This window comes from Notothenia rossii (genome assembly GCF_949606895.1).
Source record: "Notothenia rossii genome assembly, chromosome: 11".
Lineage (NCBI taxonomy): Eukaryota > Metazoa > Chordata > Actinopteri > Perciformes > Nototheniidae > Notothenia > Notothenia rossii.
This window is the reverse complement of record NC_136910.1, coordinates 38,850,835-38,870,246: the sequence shown is the minus strand read 5'-3', so window position 1 is coordinate 38,870,246 and position 19,412 is coordinate 38,850,835. Positions and strand designations below refer to the sequence as shown.

At 42.2% G+C, this 19,412-nt stretch overlaps 1 protein-coding gene and 1 long non-coding RNA gene across 4 annotated transcripts in view; one reads left to right on the top strand and one right to left on the bottom strand.

Moving 5' to 3' along the window:
* Positions 1 to 216: 216 nt before the first annotated feature.
* The window catches only part of lhfpl2a (LHFPL tetraspan subfamily member 2a), a 43,192-nt gene continuing 23,996 nt past the window's right edge, over positions 217 to 19,412 (bottom strand). For 2 of the 3 annotated variants that reach the window (XM_079659823.1, XM_079659824.1), the window contains 2 exons: positions 9,575 to 10,373; positions 217 to 1,400 (listed from right to left, as the gene is read on the bottom strand). In XM_079659823.1, the coding sequence (XP_079515949.1) occupies positions 1,144 to 1,400; positions 9,575 to 9,995 (678 nt within the window). In that variant the 5' untranslated portion in view covers positions 9,996 to 10,373 and the 3' untranslated portion in view covers positions 217 to 1,143. Of the gene's footprint in view, positions 1,401 to 9,574; positions 10,374 to 14,318; positions 14,396 to 19,412 lie in introns of those variants that run through there. The other variant, XM_079659825.1, reaches the window with a different exon arrangement.
* On the top strand, positions 10,499 to 18,906 carry LOC307025200. Its single transcript, XR_013804110.1, has 3 exons — positions 10,499 to 10,900; positions 11,501 to 11,667; positions 18,032 to 18,906. It is a non-coding gene; the product is annotated as an uncharacterized lncRNA (long non-coding RNA).

Here is a 19,412-nt window from a genome sequence, read left to right as displayed (position 1 = left end):
TATGAAGCATACGTATAAAAAGACACACTTACAGAGTTAAGTTCTGCATCAGTGGAAAAACTGATCACCCACTGGCTGGAAAACATTCCCACCCACACCTCAAGGGCCAAACCGAGGTCTCAGCACCAAGATGGCGGCTTCACTTGCTCCATCTCCTCCCCTTACCCACAGTAAAGCTTCTACTGGATAAAAAACTGAAACCAAACCTTGTTTTTTTTTTCTCCCTTCTCTTTATTCGTTTGGCAGAAACAAATGGGAACAGATAGGACACTATCTACGACTCCCTGAAACCAGACATTACTAACAGCAATACTTCATGTGTGTCCTCATCATTCATGTCCAAGTTGTCTCCTGAAAGAGGAGCAGACACAGACCCTTCACAGGTCATCTTTTAGCTCAGGCAAGGATAATGCTCACTTCATTTTCAGGGTTTTGCAGAATAGAGGACAAACAAAATGGACCCGAGAGCTTCCTCTGCCCGTCCTTGTGCAGTCTGTGTGAAAAATAACTTCTATCGATACATTTCAAGGGTCTCTGTGGGACTAATAAAGGTATTCTGATTCTGAAAAACATTTATCATTCAAATAACAGTACATTCTGTAAGCTTTAAAGGACATCCACTCTGAGCTGAAGCCATTTATTCTGTGAGTAGTTTATTCTGACTGAGTAGTGGTTCCCTTGTTGAGTTAATACTCACAAACAGTTTACACATCCAGGTTTTGCAGGCTGTGTTTCTTTTTTAGGCAAGAGTGTCATCATCAGCCCAGCCTGGATCAAGCTGACCAATCATTCTGCGATCATTACTATGTACAAAATATATATAAATCACACTTATTTACAGAGCGTGTGGAGACAGACAAAGCCTCCCTGGGCGTCCACACGGCTAAACACGAATACAATAACAGACGCAGCACCTTTAGTGGCTGAAAGACAAACACTGAGAAAAAAAAACTTGGCACTTGTAGATTCCTCCTACATAATCACAAAACAGAGTCAGGTCTAGTGGTAAACAACGCAGGGGCCTCCATTTCACAGGCCAGTGTTTTGAGAAAATACAGAAGGGCAGGTGTCTCTCGCCTCTTCCTCTTCTTCTTCTTCTTCTTCTTCTTCTTCATTTCCCAACAGGACAAAAGTATCTGAGCTTCAGAGGAGGCAGATGAGGCTCTTGCCCTCCTCGATCTCCTCCTGGACCTTGTCGCTGGACGTGGCGATCTCGGCCTGTGCGGAGAACACGGCACAGAGGAAGGTGAGCACGGTCCCCCCCATGGCGGTGTAGAAGGCCCAGCCCATGGAGCACAGCCCGGCCCGGTACGGAGCCGCGTCGGCCCCGCAGTACAGCTGCACCTTATCTGAACCCCAGCCAGCGGGGTACAACATCAGACCCAGGATCAGAAACAGACCTGCAACAAGGAAAACATTACAGGGTGTGTTAACTGATTGTAGTTTATTGCAGTTTACTGAAGGAATAAACAATAAGACTGTTGAGTGCCAACATACTGGTGAGCGTGAAAGTAAATTCTTGACCTTGGAAATATTTACTCACACCCACTTACTGGCTTTTCTTTTCATTGACCTGGAATTAACATTGTTTGTCAAACTCAGTTTTTGACAACTAGTTTAAAGGGCCACCTTCTAAAAGCAAGGCCTCTTTAAGGCAATAAACCATAACAATGTGTTTAACTTAAATTGTAGTTAGTTAGTTGGGTGTACCCAGACTGTTTAAAAGAAAAGGCAGTATGATGTTTTTTCCCCATTCATAATTAATGTCATACTTGTGCTTCAAAGCTTGAAAACCTACATTTAAAACAGACTACCTTCACCTTCATTTGAAACCAAAATACCTGATTGAACTGACCAACATCAACATCTTTAGGGCAAAAACCCACAGTAGATCAAAAGTGCTACAGTTTCTGAAAGTATCCAGCAAATGATCTTTCCTAACCATCACCACTCTCTGGTACGAAGACACTTCCTGCCATCAGTGCCATCGTAGCATCCAAAGCATCCCACTAGGACAAGAAAAATGTTGCACCAAGAAGAAATGATTTCCAGCATCGGCCTTAAATGTGAGTGAAGTTAATCACAACAAGACCTCCGGACCGGCAGCTGCCAAGGCAGGAAGTAGAGACCTGGACCTGGACCCTCCTGCCCGTCAGAGTGAGGAGAACAACAGGAAGGAGGGACCTGAAGGGTTTTCCCGCCACCGGCTGACCCCGGTGTCCTGCGTCTCAGTGGAAGGATGAGGTCACTTCCTGTCTTACTGTGACCCACTTCAACCGCCGTGACTTATCCTCAACAGCTTTAAACTACACCGGAAAAAACAGTGGTGGAAAAGTAACTAAGTACAGCACATAAGAAAATGTTTTACTAACGTTTTTTCATTTTCTGCTACTTTAAGGTAGTTCTACTCCTCTACAATTTAAGGTACTTTCCAGATTAAGTTTAAAAATACTAAATTTAATCAGCTCCATAATTGAGCTTTAGATTAATTAAGATGAAACATTATTGATTCCTCTACAATTGATTAAAATATAATAATTACAAGTTTTAACACTAAAGTGATGACACATAAATGTATCTATAATAATTATCATATAAATTAATATATTCTATAAAAGGGGCATTTCTGCACAATGAGTATTTTAACAATTGAACTAAGTATTATTTAAATTATAATGCTTTGGTATTCTTACTTTCAACAGTGTATTTCTACACTGTGGTATTGCTAGTAGTACAATGTCTTAATACTTCTTCCACCACTGTAGCAAAGACAGCGTCTCATATTATGGAAGCCTGTTTGTGCCACAGGAAAAAAAAAAAAAAAAGATCCTCTAAGTCAATATATTGACTTACTATCTCAATATATTGACTTAGCTATCTCAACATATTGACTTACTTTCTCAATATGTTGACTTACTATTTCAATATTGACTTTGCTATCTCAATGTCTTGACTTGGTCATGTAGAATAAGGCATTAATAAGTGTTTTATAATGACTAATAAAGAGCCAATATACTGCTTATATGCATGTTAATTAACAACTAGTTGATGGTTAATTTGTGTACCTCAATATAAAGTTGTACCGCTTATATGATGAACATTGCTGTCTATGTGCCTTATTCTGTATTTGACATAATTGTTTCAATTAAAAAATATATATATAACTCAATATATTGATAGCTAAGTCAATATAGTAAGTCAATATATTGAGATAGCTAAGTCAATATATTGACTTACAGGATTTTTATTTATTTTTCCTGTGGCGCAAACAGGCTTCCATATCTTATAGATGCAGCTGATTATAAATACACAAAAAAACAACCTTCTTTCATACATTAATTTAAATCATGAGGTTTCGGCTCTGCAGTTGATCAGTCAGCTGACCAGACAAGGGGCCCTCCACCAAGAGATCAGGAGGAAACATTTACAATAATGTAATTATAGACAATAAATGAAGCAGTCAGAGAATGAGATGTTCTAGTCGTTAAACTCTCCTTTGATGAGCAGTTCTCGCTGCTCTGCTACATAAAAACAAATGCGGAGGTAAAACTGTCTCCCTCTTCTTTTACTCCCTCCTAATATCCCTCTCCCTCTTTTCTTTCTCCTCCCTCTTAAACGGCCCAATATCGTATGAAACAAGGAAATTAAAGCTAGGTCATAAATTATTTCCACATGTTGCTGCGTTGCCCTGATGTCCAGACCAGCTCCAGTGATGGATTGAAGGTATGGTTTTAATTTTCACACACACACACACACACACACACACACACACACACACACACACACACACACACACACACACACACACACACACACACACACACACACACACACACACACACACACACACACACACACACACACACACACACACACACACACACACACACACACACACACACACACACACACACACACACACACACACACACACACACACACACACACACACCTCCTTCCCCCCCCCCCACAAGCTGGACCTTCTAACCTAATATCCCACCGCACTCCACCCTCTGCACTGGCTCTTGTCTCCCTTAACTTCCAAACTGTCAATTCTCAACCATCAATCCATGTCTGATAGCTGCTTGCCTGCCACCAAACACCTCCCCCCCTTCTCCTCCCCTTCCTCCCCCTTTCTAACCTCTGCTCCCACAGCCTCCACCCTGTAATACAGCACAGCAGGTCTGCACTCAGCTCCAGGAAATCAGGGCCATCTTTTTCTTTCCAGGAAAAAAGAAGAACAGAGTTCACCTCTGGGATCCACAAGAAGAGAAAATAAGCAGTAGAGACAGGGAGGGGGCAAAGGGAAGTACTGGCAACGATTTAATCATTATTTGGTTTAGTTAAAAAAGTACAAGTACAGTAGAAAAAGCAGCATTTAAGAAAGCTAGACTTATCAACTGTTTTGTATTCTGTGTGAAAAATTACTTAAAGGTCCCATGTCATGCTTTTCCGGTTATTACCCGTCCCCTTGTGTGTTATGAAGGTTTTTATGCATGTAAACGGTCTCTAGAGTCAAACCCCTCAAAGTACACCCTGTAGCGAGTAAAACTCTAACACAGAAAATACCTTTCCAAAACGCCTCGTTGGAGATACGTCACTGTCCATTGATTCTTCCGGGTAACTCATGATGTCATGCGTTACCCGGAACCAAATGGACCAATCCGTGGAGCTGTTACGTTACGTCCGCGGAGCCGTTACATTAAGCCCCCGCTGATTGGTCCAAATTGACCAATCCACGGACTTCCTCACAGACACACTCAGTGCAGGCAGCTATGCTGATCTCTCCTCCCTGGCTGCAGGCTGATAACAGACAGTTGGGATCGCGGTGAAATTCTCTCTGCAGACCCATTCTCACAGTGTTTATCAACCTTTTTCTTACTCAATATCAAGCCACACTTATTGTTTTTACTTCGGCTGTGACTTTGTGTGTGCTCAGGGTGAGTTTGGCTGTGTTTCGCTGTCGCTAAACAAGGGAACCACACCTCCACGGAGCTCAGCGCGATTCACAACGTCCCGACCAATCAGAGCACACTGTGCTCACAGGGAGGGTGGGGGCTGGAGCTATTGGAGCTACAACGAGCCGTTAAAGGCAGAGAGTGAAATTCAGTGAATACACGTAGTTTACAGAGATGCTGTATGAGAAACCAAAGTGATTTTGGAAAATTGCACAATATAAATCTATTCTAGTAGACCTCAACAATGGAATTGTGATCAGTGGAAATGGCCATGACATGGGACCTTTAATAAAAAATGCTTTAGTTTTCAAAATGGTCTTTATTTTTCTCATACTGCCTGTGCTGCAGCACCTCTTTTCACCCTCTGTCTGAAACCAGAAACTTCCTCTTGAGGGAACACAGTGATTTTAGCCTTTGTAAAAAAAACTATATAATACACTATTGCATTTCAAGAATAAAACTTTTTTGCAGATAAAGGGGTTCACTTCATGATATACCATTTCCTGATTGGACAAGTGATGTAAACTTTAATCTAAATACTGTGAAACCAAAACATTTATTCTAAACGAAGAATAAATCTCTAATTATGGACATTTATTTCAGGTTCAAAGTTTAGACACTGGCTTGAATTTAAGCGTCACGTCTAGGGCTGCACGATATATCGTGTCGTGATGATAATCGCACATCGCAGGACTTGCGATATTAAGTAGGCAAATTAACTCAAACACGTCATGTATTTTGCTGCTTGCTTCAAAAGGAAAACTTGCGCGGCTCTCATGTCAGGGGTACTTGAGTGAGTGACATGCAGGGTCTGCATGCACAGCAAACCACCAATCACAATCATTCTTGATCAGAACGCAGCAGTATAACCGAGCTAGCTCAGCTTGTTGCTCTGATAACTTAAGATCCAGAAGTCCGTGACTAAAATCCTTCATCCGGTTAAATAGTTAAAAAAATACCAATTGTATAGCATTAAAGTTCAAGAAAGGATGGTTTGCGGACAAAAAAAACTGTCTTTTCTTCAATTCCTGTATTTTTTCATATCGCAATATATCTCGCAGGGGAAGAAAATATCGCAATGTCAGTTTTTTCCAATATCGTGCAGCCCTAATCACGTCACACTTTAAATCAGATTTAGAAGTTGATTGTTGAGATCAGGAGGATAAGTATACTATAGGCTTCAAAGCAGGAGTTACTTACTTTATTTAGACCAAGTTGTTTAGGTAAAAAGTTATGTTTTTGAAAAGCCTTATTTATTTGGAGTGTTTCTCTGTCATTTTCCTTCTCTTGTAGCTCTGTTTTTGGTCTCAATAGTTAAATACCGTACCCTTTAGCTTCTAAATGCTTCTTTACCTTCAGCAGTCTCCTTCAGTGGCTGCTGAGCAGGAAGTGCACAGTGGGTTTAGGTTGTTTGATTTAAGTGTCACAATTGAATAATGGTTTATTGGTTGTAAATGCTACCTGTTGAGATCTTTGACCGTAAATGCTGCAGTGGAAAAATCCCAAAAGCTTTCCTTTTATGGCACATTTGCGTTTCAATTGATTAGTTATTATGAAACAACCCCACATCCACTGCGAACACACAGATATCCAGTAAAAGCTATTGAATGCATGTGACTCCCATGTCTAATCAGCCAACAGTTTAGCTTTATTCTTTTGAGTAAGACTATCTTATGATCATCGTCACTCCTGTAAAACATTTGTTTTGTTTCCCTCAGTTCTAACCCGGGCTGAGTCACGGTCAACGGTTAAACCTGCGATGAGGTTTGACTCACGGCTGGAAGGAAACTTTACAGCAGGTAATAAAAGCATTCGACACCGAACGCAACAAGAACTGGAGACAGTTTTATAGCCAAGTTTGTTTGCCGTCTTGCCTCTAATCCTTTTTGGCTGAAGTTCGACGCGAGTGACGTTGAGTGACGACGGTGATTAAATAAACGCGTACAGAGAATTCACTTAAAGGTACAAGAAGTATTAAGGGGGATTTCCAAGTGTGCACTGCAGGATACAAAGTGTACCAGACTGACCCTCAGCAAAAGAGACCGTCTGTTTTATCCATTCGATTATGTAAAGCAAAAGGAATGGATTTACCTTCAGCTGAAATCTTAAAACCACCTGAAACTGAGTCAGTGTAATGGCATCCGAGACACTGTGTCCAGCAGAGAGTGTGTCATAAGGGACAAAAGAGTCAGAAGTACAACTGACATCAGTCTATGAGAAGATTAGTTTAATAGGCTTTGGAGACTCAAGTGCAATGACGTGACCATCTCTGGCAACGGCATCACAATCTTCCCATCTGAGGTCAATCTCTTCCCCAAACATCTGCCGTCTGGCTTCAGTTTTCTCATTACCGGAGGGTCGGCACGAGTAGTGGAAATAGTGATTAGCAGAGAGTCAGTGTGGTGCAGCGCTGCTGGTGGATATCATTCAAAGTGATATCATTCACAGGGCTCACGAAACGACACGTTGAGGCCTCTCATGAACTGACTGATGTTGGAAAAGGTGAACAGGTTCTGGGTCTTATCTCTTCCTGCCGTTGGAATGAGTAAAAGGTTGTCGGCCTTTAGCCTAACAGGCACAAAGGGAACCCTCCCGACTCCTCAATGTCTGTTTGAAGCCCCTCTCACCTCTTTCCTCTTCCTCTCCACAATGAGACTCAGCGGTGCATTTCCCCACTTTCATTACCTTAGCCAGACTCCCAGTGCTTTATATAGATATGTAAACAGAGGGCTTTACAGGTTGAGTAACACTATTTATGGTGGCTGTATTGTGTTGGTGTGTCTATAAACAGACAACATCTCTAAAAATAATCTACAATTGACCGTTAGCTAAACGCTTCTAATGCCATTGGGATTCTATCCAGTAAGAACTATATTGAAATCTGACAAGTTCACAGGGTTTTGTTTTCTATTCCGAGACCAAAAACACATCAAGTAAAAAAGTATTAGTATTAATTATGGATTATAAAGTACAGTAGTTTGCTGATGTTAAATATTTTTTAAAGTCTGCAAAGTTTGTATTAGAAATTATCAAAAGCTGCCGAATAAACATGTAAGAAAAATGTTTCAGATGATGAAAGAGGTAGATGTCTCACTTTGTACAGGTGTATCAAAAGTAATTATGAAGGCAAAAGGCAAAAGTAAGTGTACAGCTGACTTAATACTCCACCAAAATCTGTTGAGTAGGAACAACTGCTTGCCTCGCTGTAGGCTTGAAAGTTGGCTCTGGTTTAGAAAATTGCTAGTAAAAGAAGAGCTGCCCAGCTTGCACTCACACTGTTACAATAAATCCAAGAAGAAACCCAGACTCCCAGCCACAAAAACAGTCCTGACTGTAGTGACAACATGTTCAGAGAACTCATAGTTCCCCATGTGTCACACTCCTAGGCAAATGAGTACACACACAATATGTGAAGAAAACAGAAGACAATGGCCATTTGTGCCCTGATTAATTCTCACATGAGCCTTCCAGAGGTCTTTCATGGTTCCCTTTAGATTTCTAAGCAGTCTCTCAGGTCAGCAGGCCGGCTCAGAGCTGGGTTTACAGCTTGGCATGTCCTTCACAACACGCCCACCTTTTTCTGTTTGGGCCGGCACCAAATAAACAACTGTGGGGGAGGACAGCCATAATCACCACAGAGCCCAGAGTTAAAGTCTGTGAAAGAAAGAGGAGGTTCAGCCAGCATGATCTCATGGCCTCCTCCCTTTCATAACTCACCACACTGAGTCAAAGTGGCATGAGATTTGGCCTTAAACACACAACCATGGATACACACCCTTCTCCCACAAACAGAGATACGCTTGCGCAGTCAACACCTTTTTCAGGCCTATGAATAATCGGAATATATGCAGCTGACTGTATAGAGTAAATATTTTGGTGGCAGTTGCTCCTGTGAAAGCTCAGAGGGTGGAAACAAGCCACCGTGTGTTTTAAACTTCTGTCCGCTCGGGTAAAGTTCACATAAGGCTCCACAAAAATCAAACACATCATTCTCGTGGTGGGAGCTGTGGCGCTCGTAATGACTGTGTTGAGCTGAAAGTAGAGCTTTTCATTTACCTTGATGAACGCTGGACGCCACAGGAATGAAGAGAAACAATTAGAGGCCAGACAAACCTTAGCTTTCAGATGACTGTAAGATCAGTTCAGAGAGGGGCAAGTCTCAAAATGATTCTTACTTTGCTCTTTGCTATTGTTTAACCTACTGGATCTACATTTATAAAGTGTATTGCCACTTGAATTAAAATATAATTCCGAAAGGGGCATTTTAAGATCAGCTACAGACATTTTAAGGGCCTTTTTTTGGCTGTATCATCATTAGCACAATATATTTTTCTAAATCGGACTTTGAGATCAAGCAGATACGGTTGCATGTGATGCGTCTTTGCAATGCACATATGAAATGGCCCGTCACTGTGCAAAACGCATGCACATCTTTGAGTAAGAAGGTCAGATGGCAACAGCAATAGGTAACCGATATTTTTAGATACGGGAACATAATCAAGAGTGGGTTTTTGAAGCTCTTTGCCCGTACAACAAACAGTTCTGATTAAGTGTAATGACAACCTGAGTCTGTTTGATACCTCTGTACCTTTTAAAAATACATGTCATGTGCTCACCTGCGATCCCCTGCAGCAGTCCACACACGTTGAAGATGCTCTTCTTCATGATGCTCTGGAAGCACATGGTGAAGACTGAGATGAAGGCCACGGCACACAGCAGCAGGATCCCTGCAGCCAGGAAGATAGAAGTAGCCTGCCAGAACCCGCTGGCAATCTCCCCAAAGTGTATGGCGTACGGTCCGCACAGTATTCCACGCTTCAGGTGGGGCAGTTTTATACAGCGGCCGTAGATGCCTAAAGTGGGCCTGTAGGCTTCTCCAGCTGTGTTGGCCCCATGGGGGCCGTAGACCGCATCGGGGGTTCGGGGGAATCCCACCAGCCAGTCAGTGCTCATGAAGGCGATGAGCTCTCCGAACGCGGCCACAATACTCAGCAGAGTCCACAGCATGGAGCGGCAGGTGACGATGACATGGCACATGCTGACGGCTGGAGTCTCCCTCGGTTCAGACTACAACTCAGCAGAGAGGTGGAAGGGAGGAGCGAGAGGCGCTCAAAGACGAGAGCTGAGGTTGTGATCCTTCTCCGGTGAAGATCTGAGTGTGAGTGAACACTTCACAGGAAGGAGTCGGTGACACCGCTGCACACAAAAGGTCCAAGTCAATGATTCACAGTCTGCTGCTTCCCTCTCTTTCTCTTCTTATCTTCTGCTTCGACACAGCTGTTATTCCTCCTCCTTGAACTCACCCTCCTTCTGTTGGCTCGGTGTTCAGACTCTTATTCTGTCTGCTTTTTGGTGTCTACATTGTATTGAAGTTGTGTTCCCTGAGCCAACCTGCTGGCGTCACATCAGACACACCTAAGAGATGAAACAGAGAGGCAGAACAGTGAGTGATTTAATTGCATGTATAAAATGTAATTGCATGTACAAAGGAAACTAAGTAAATGTTGTTTTATTTGAGGAAGTGCAGATCTCCTGTTTCTCCCCTGTCTTATGTGGAAAAGCGGAAAGAGGAGAGTGTGGAGGAGGAGGGGAGCCTCTGGTGTAGATCATCAGTTTAATGAGTTGTGTGGGTATGTGTTCATTTGAAGTGGGCCTCTTCTGTTTTCACTGTGTTTATGTTAAAGGATTTGTGATCAGGGCACTTGTCGTGTTCTCTGCTCCCAGCAGATCATCATGACCGAGGCTGTAAAGATGAAAACTAGAAAAACATTATGCCTGTCGTAGAGGGGGAGGGTTAAAATAGACGTGGAAGCAGCGGGATGAGAAGCGGATGCAGACAGAGAGAAAAACAACCCGAGGCCTCTCATCAAGCAGCCCACACAGCTGACCCGGGGTCAGTCAACAGTAGATAACACAGCGGCCGCCCGGCTGTCACATGACAGGTGATAACCTCAGCGACATCAAACTGGCTGCTGTGCTGAGTCAGGGACATTACAGCACAATGAGGGAGCTGAGTGTCGCTTCATTGAAAGTCCACATCGTCCACCATGAACAGACACACTAAGCAGCCACATTTGAGACATAATTAATACATATTACTACATGTAAAACATTAAAAACAATAGTACAAGAATCATTTGCTGTCTATTTAGATTTTTGTTTGATTAAGTTAATCTACCAGCACATTGCATTATAAAACAGTTTACTAGAACCATCACCAGAAAAAGTTTTGCATTATAAAACTTACTTTTTCCAGTAAAATGAAACAAAATAAAGACCCTTTTCATCGTCCCCATCTAATGCCCTTAGGATTTCTGTTAGATCTCAAGAGGTAAAAACTTTTTCTATTAGAGTTATATTTAAAAGATGGACATTTGATCTATGATACGCATAAAAAAATATGAGCAGAACATGCACTCCAACACAGAAGTTGGAGAGCCTTATACAGGCCTTTGTGCTCATGTTATAAATAAAGGTCTAAGCATGAGCTGACAGTTGTTCCTTTTCTTTCTTTTCTCTGCCGCCTCTTGGGAGTCTGTTAGTCATTCTCCAGCAGGGTTTGGCAAAGGGATCCGGGGGCCGCTGTTGACACGTGTGCCGCCCACACTGCGAGGTTTCCATCACTCAGACCCCCACATTGTCCGCCCTTACTGCGAGGGTCACGGGACCCACGGTCGTCCCTTGTGGTCACATCCCAGCAAGTGTGTGAGTAAGAGAATTACACAAACTTTGATCTTTGTCATCCTGTAGAGATGTCAACAACGGTTCCCTTTATTTCCAGGCCTTTTTTCTTCTCCAGTGGAGAAAATGACACAGCTCTGCGGTTTCTTACAGTACAGGGTGTGTGTGTGTGTGTGTGTGTGTGTGTGTGTGTGTGTGTGTGTGTGTGTGTGTGTGTGTGTGTGTGTGTGTGTGTGTGTGTGTGTGTGTGTGTGTGTGTGTGTGTGTGTGTGTGTGTGAGCTAACGTCAACTGTGTTTGGACTGTGTAAAACAGATGAGATGATAAGAACAGGCACAGACAGCCGCCTTTACAGATTTTCAACAAAATCAGTTTTAAAAAATGTGTTGCCTCACTATGAACAGATGCAGTAACAGATACCGCCTCACAATCACTAGCTGGACTTTTTTCAAACTCTTCCCACTCACACACTCTTTCTCGTTGACATCTAAGTCCCAGAGGTCCTTTGACGTGACTCATGTTTGACGTTCGGATTTAAGACAAACGGGCAGTCGTTAGTTTGAGGGTCAAACATTTGCTGGCCAGTTGCAAATACTAAATCCTTACTGACATAAATATTGTTTGAAAACACTTTGGAGCTAAAACAATTTGAACCAGCTGGGGATATATGGACATTTGAAGACCTGGACACTTAACCTTTGACATTTCCTGGCAGTTACATAGTACCCACTAGTGGCTTTCAATTTGTCTAAAGCTGTCATTGCATGTGGGTAAGTAGATCTAAAACAAGTCTGGTTCTATTAATGTACCTTGCATTTGTCACTACAAACGCCCAGACGTCTGCTCACTGTTCCCAGACAGATTTGAGCGGTTATCATGAACAGAAGTTTCCCAAGATAGAATGAAGCCTGGAAGAAACGAGGAGGATTTATGATGTCCTTTATACTCCCCGAGTAACCAGGGGGGAGACCTAGGATTATTTGAGGCTCGGTTTACATACACAGAAGAGTTTACAAGCTTCAGTCTGCACCCAGCACCCCGGTGACCCCCAACACTAATCCCCCATGCCCGCACACACTTACAAGACTCCCTGCCATCTGAAACATGCCCCCCAAAGAGTGAGAAGGAAGGAAACTTCTCCACAGTGAGACCTCAATAAAACAAATTCATGTTTAACTTAAATGGTTCGTTAAAGATGCCAGATTGCTCCCAGAGGAACAACTTTAACACCAACATGAACAAAAGGCTTTGTCAAGAAGCTAACATGCTCAAAATGTACCTTTCACAAAGTAGAACTGAGGCTCGTTGGAATATCATTAGTTGTAGGTATTTGGTCATAAACCAAAGTATTCAAATTTCATAAGTTGGGTCTCCTGAATAGTGAGGGGATCATCAAAGTTATTACGATTCATCCCGAGGGCGGAATGAATGTCTGTTCCAAATTTCACAACAAACAATCCAATATTTGTGGAGACTATTGCGATTAAAACCTCATGAAGAAGCTGTAGGACAAGTCAGAAGATCACCAAAGTTGGAAGGGTTTATCCTATGGAAACCACAAATATCTGCACCAAATGTCCTTGTAATCTATCAAATCATTGTAAAGACATATCATTTAAAAGGCAAAACCTCATTGGGGCAATAAGAAGGTCTGCGGAATAATGTCTTCACAAATTGTCATTCTGTCCGTCAAATATGTCTTGAGATATTTTGAAACTGGACTGTGTTGGATCAGACAGCAATTCAGTGGACATTGTTATCCTTACAGCCATGCTGCTTCTCCACCTCCGTTTCAAAGTGTCCACTCAGCCTTTCTCTTATCACAGCAACAAAACAGCAGGACACGTCTTTCCACGCTGCCACTGACCGGAAACAATCTACATATCTATGGACATGCCACGACTGGAGTGGCGCGTCACCATGGAGAGTGTTTGTTTAGAGCTGGATGAGGGGTTAAGGGAGCGTTTATGTAGGGTCTACATTCTGAGAGGAGAGAGCTCTTCAGCTAAGGTTCAGCAACCTGTTGCAATCAAAAGGATCTACAACTCAATCGGTTAAATATTATCCAAGGACAAACTCAGAAGTATGCAGCTTTGATTTTCTTGCAAGTCCAGCCCATGACTCTCTTGCATGATGTGACCCAACGGCAAAGCAATTTTAAAACAAAGGAAGCGCTTATAATCTGTGAGGATCTGTTTGAATGAGAAGCCCCTGCAGCTACTGAAAGGGAATGCAGGGGATGATTGGTCACAGAGGACCTCAAATACTAGTCAGGTCACACTTTCTTTACAAATAATGGCTCTGTTTGAAGATAGAAGTCAAATACAGCAAGGCAGCATTTCTTACTTTAGGCATCAGTCTGATTTAGTCATTTCTTAGCTCTTGAGTGGAAGTGTTGCGAGACAAAGAAAGTATATTATTTCAGGAAAATTGCAGCCAATAACAAAAGGAGACCATAGTCAGGGTTTCCACTGCTAAGGAGCCAGCTTTTCATAACACTTCTGCACATCTGCTCAGCATCCAGGCGCCTGTGATTGAAACCTAAACTACAATATTTACATACCATCACATCAGCCACGAGTCTTAATGACAGTAAGATCGAATAATTGACTGAAGTTGTCACCTCTCAGTTTGTTAAAGGACCAAACTAAAGCAGGATAATTAAGGAAATCAGACAAACCTGTCTCCATTGGTCTGTGAGTCCAGCTCTTCTGGAGATGCAGCGTCTCTGCCCTGACTCTCCTCCTCTGCTCACACACTTTAATGCCTTACTCTCTCTCTCAGACTCTAGACTCCCAGACCCTCCCCACGTCCCTCCTCCCACCTCTGCTCTCATTGGCTGTGCCCAATACTGGAGCCACACTTCTTGAGAGGGTCCACATGGTGGCCATATTTCATTGCTGAATCTGGGTTAAAATAACACGAGCTGTGGATGCAGAGGGTCTCTCCTCTTTCTCTCTCTGTCTCGGTTTCTCTCACCTTCGTGCTTTTTTTTCATTGCTCTCTGCACATTTTCAATCAGCCTAGACCAGCCTCCTATTATCAGCCTAAATGAGAAGTACATTTCCACTTCCTCTACAAAAAAAACTCAAGTGCACAAGGTTAATTCTGCAAATATGTACACCGTTTGTCACTTTCTGGGTGGACTAGTTTTATAATTTTCAGACTTAATTGGCCAACATTTTAGTTTATAAAAGTGTATTTAAAAGTAGATTAAATACACTTCATACCACAGAACTCCTTCACAGTTGTGTGTCATTTAGTATACTTTAAATGCATACTATTGCTATTTTGTGCATTACCTTAAAATGTGTTTAGAAGTATGCTATGCCAATAGTGGTTTGTATTATGTGTTGAAGTACTGAATTTGTAGGTACTTTACTTAGTTAGCTGTGATCTCGAATAAAATCTTCTACTTTAACTCTAATACATTTATTTGAAATGCTTTCAACTTAAAACAGCACCAACCTGTCACTCAAAAGGCAGCTAAAAATTGTAACTTTAAGCCTTAACTGAAAAATAAAACGGTAAGTCACATAACAAAACTCCCCCATGAACATGTTGTGCCAAACAGTAAACATGTTTGTTTTAAAGTTATGCATTTTATTGAGTGTCACTCCTCTTTTGAAGCAGCCTCAAATCGCCATTGCATTAGCTGCGGTTTTTGGCACTTTTGCAGAGAATTCACTTCTTTATAGCCTACACTATAGAAATATTTTTACTACCTATAGTGTGCATAAAGAAAACACATACGTACATGGCAAGAGTTTGAACAAGTGAAAAAAAGTGAGCCTACAACTTCCCCACAAGTTGATGAAAATTCCACTTATAGTAAGTGCAATAACAACATAGGCTACATCTGGTCCATTCTTCTTCAGTTGACAACAAGTATATGACAGATTAGATAGCTGCCTGGATGACCAGTTATCTGACTGATAGGGCGGATGGTTCACTGTCTGAATAATGGATCACACTCTGGCTGATGGGAGCAAAGTCTCCCAGGATTGCTTACAGCAGCACTGGGGTGCGTTTAGCCAACACTGCAGTCAGCTACAGTGTTCGTCTGACTTTTGTATTCCCTCACACAGGGGAGACAAATGAGTTCCATATGAGGACGGAAAAAGAGGCCGGCTCAAGCAGGAAGGGAAGCTGATAGGCCGAATCACTTGAAGGCAGCGTGGAAAGCCTGCGGAAGAAGTCTTTCTTATCAGTTTGAATGGAAGTTCAAGACAAAACAGTCGGAAAACAGTTCCTTTCAACCCAGATGCATATTCTAAACCTAATTAAAACTCTCCTTTGACCCATTTCCAATAAATCCTGGTGACCTATCCTCACACAGTTGTGAATTGGATGGGAAGAGTTAATGGTCCATTTTAAAAGCCACACAAAGTCTCCATTAAAGGTCTAAACTATCATTAAAAAGCCTTTTCACAGAATTCCAAAATTCCACTTGGATACCTTTGTCAAGGTACCTTTCTTGCATAGCACAATTAGTTTACAACTCGAAATTCACAATATTTTTTAAGTAGACCTCCCCATTAAAGCTAGCAACTGTTGATTTTGCCAAACTGTTAGTAACAGATTTTATTCAGGTGGAGCTAGCTAGCCAATCAAGCTAACGTTAGCTGAATGAGCTCTTTGATTAACTCTTCAATGTTTCCCACTGACTCGTTTAAAAAGTCTACATATAGTATACATACAATTAAAATGTTGTTACTTTAATCAATGAAGACCTCCCACAAATCTTTATATTATAGGAAGAAGTGATCTTCATTGTCGGAAAGTATGTCAATCCAGGGTCGGCGTCATGGGGGGTCATTCGCAGGCCATGCCCCCCCAATTGAGTCACTGTGCCCCCCAACGCAGGGCGGGCAAGCCTTGCCACTTTGTTGTTTTATTTTTTATTATATAAGTGAAAACGTTTCCACTAAATGTTTTTTGTGTGAAATAAATGAGAAATAAAGAATACAAATATAAAACACAGCCTGAGGTTTGCTCACTGCTGCTCTCTGATTGGTGTGTTGCTTGACCAATGACCCCCGACTTTTGTTTTGTTATCATTACGTCAGAGCTCTCAAGTTTCACGCATTTGGCGTGAGACACACGCATTTCACTCCATTCACACGCTCACACGTCACACCTTGTATTTCTCACGCAGAGATTTCTTTCCAGGGTACCGCCCACCAAGTTGCGCCGCAATTTTGTACTAGGCTTGTTTGAGACGCGTGCACTCCACTATCACACCCCGCCCCCCCCGCCCCCGTTGACATTTGCGGTACAGAGGGCTTCATGGGAACTTTGAGGGGAGCCAGAAGTTGGAGTACCAAACACCGCTGCCAAAATCTCACTCTGAACTCTGTTCAAAACTTGAGAGCCCTGTTACGTGGCTGTGTGTTTAAGCCCAGTGGCGATCTGTTCATCTGTTACCAGGGCCGTCCCTCCCTACAGGCCGATCATGCAGACTGCGTGGGGCCTCACCTTGCGGAGGGTGCCTCAACTGAGCTGAAAATGCGGCCCACCTATGCGCTTATGCGGCGCAATTAGTGTGGTGCTCGCGAAACAGAGGGCCTCATCATATAACTTTGCGTGGGGCCTCATGTTGGCCAGGGACGGCCCTGCCTGTTATACTGATTATACAGTAAAGCCATCGAAAATAATATGATATACAGTACAGTACAAGTACTTCTGGGTCTTGGTGTTTCATTCAAGCTCGGCTCTGTGTGTGTGTGTGGCACGAGCGCATTTTGTGAGTGCGTGAGCGGTAACGTGGAATGTTGTTGTTAGCATCTTGTTAGCTAGCTATGCTAATGGATATAAAGAGCTGTTTCTACACTTTCTGCACTAACGTGGCTAAGGCGGCTAACGCAGCTGCTCTGTAAACTTTCCTTTAACAAATCCAATGAAGAGCAGAGCTGCTTACTTTAACCTTAATTCATACTGTACAATAGGCTACCGTCCAGGACCATGAACCTTCTATTTTGACGTGACCTGCAGCTCCACTGCCTTGGAGACCACTAATTATCATTGCTGTAAATACTTAACTGGTTAGCAGTAATTCGTATCTTATGTTCAAGCTGATAAACAGTTGAAACCTTTGCCATTTTGTTTGCTCTTCTGGTTCCGGAAAGTTGGTTTAACTAAAAGAAAAAAAGACACTTCCAAAGAATCCAAAGCTGAACAAGCTTAGTTGCAGATGGGACAACCACAGTTGGAGGAAGATGTTTAGCAAACAGTAAATTGATTCTCAAATATCTTAACAATGCTTCCTGTTTATATTTTTAGTCGTTTCAGAAGTCGACCTGCCTGTGAGTGGACCTCGGCTCGTCCCCAGATAACATGTTGTTGATTTGGAGATGCAGATCAGACAGAGACTGACCAAATACCGTCTTACAGGCTAATGGAAAGCCGGCGTTGCTGCACAAAGATGCTCCGGGAGATTTCCCTTGGCAGCATGGAGGAACTCGGACACATCGCAGGCCCTCACATCAAAGAGCAGAGGATCAGAGGAGACAGCGGAGAAAGATCCTCCTCAGCACATCCACACATATGTATGTTTACACGCCAGGCTACATCATCCGTCATATAGATTCGACAGAGCACTCGTGGAGTCTGGCTGGTAATTAATCTTACCCTGTCAGACTCTGATCAATAGTATCTCGTAGATCTAAAGAAAGTGGAACAAAGCCGGCTGAAAACAGTCAGATAACAAGTCAGGGAAACGAAAAGCATCTGACAATTTAGCTAAGATATGGATGACAGTGTTTTATGGAGTGGCATTAACATGAACATTGTTTCACAATATTTTCGTACTTGCAACACACCATTTAAAGTAAACCGTACAATGACATAATCCAGTTCAAATAAGGCATTATTAATTTACTTCACATTAAGTTTGCAAATAACAATCCCAGTTTCCAGAATTTTCCAGATAACATCTTCAAATGTGGTTATGTCGGTCTAACAGTCAAAAACCCAAAGATATCCAGTTATATAACAAAGAGATCAGCTGCAAGTTCTCATATTATAAACACTTATTTTATGACTTTTTGCTTGTACATTTTTTTGTTTAATTCATTAACAGAGCAATTCATTGACTAATCATTTGCAGCTCTACTTCACATAGAATGTTGTTGTATTTAAGCTTTTCAACACTCTTTACTGGTTTGAAGTGGGCAGGGCTTTGCTGGAAAAAGGTGATCAAAACTTAATGCACTAATAATGAAATTTTATCTAAATAAATGTGTCGGTGTAGTTCAGACTCAAACCAAGTTTCCAGCTGTTTCAAGATCTGTTCCATGCTGTTTCTGTATTGCCGTATCATATTATATTTTACCACAGAGCAAAGCAGCAAGCTCCAAAGATCTTTACAGATGTCACTACTTACAGATTGTTATTTATACATGGGGTAAGTTTGAAAACTGTACAGTACAGACAGCATATGTCAGGACCCCATCCTTTCTGTAGATTACATGTGATACCATAAAACATAGTTATGAACATTACAACAACAAAAAGTGTTCTTAAGTCTATAAACCTGAAAGCTGGATATTCAAGCTCAACAAGAAAGTGATGTCATACGACAGAAACCAAATGTTTGGCTTGTGTCACTGTCGACACATGATTCCCGGACGTGCCTCAGATATCTGAATGAGGTTTTTTTATCTCCACGTTTTTTTAATCGGAGCTGCGCCTGCTCGAGGGTTATATCACTCCAGCCACCCTGAAGAGGCTATGCAGGGTTCAGTGTGGAAAGAGAAGGAAACGAGGGACGGAC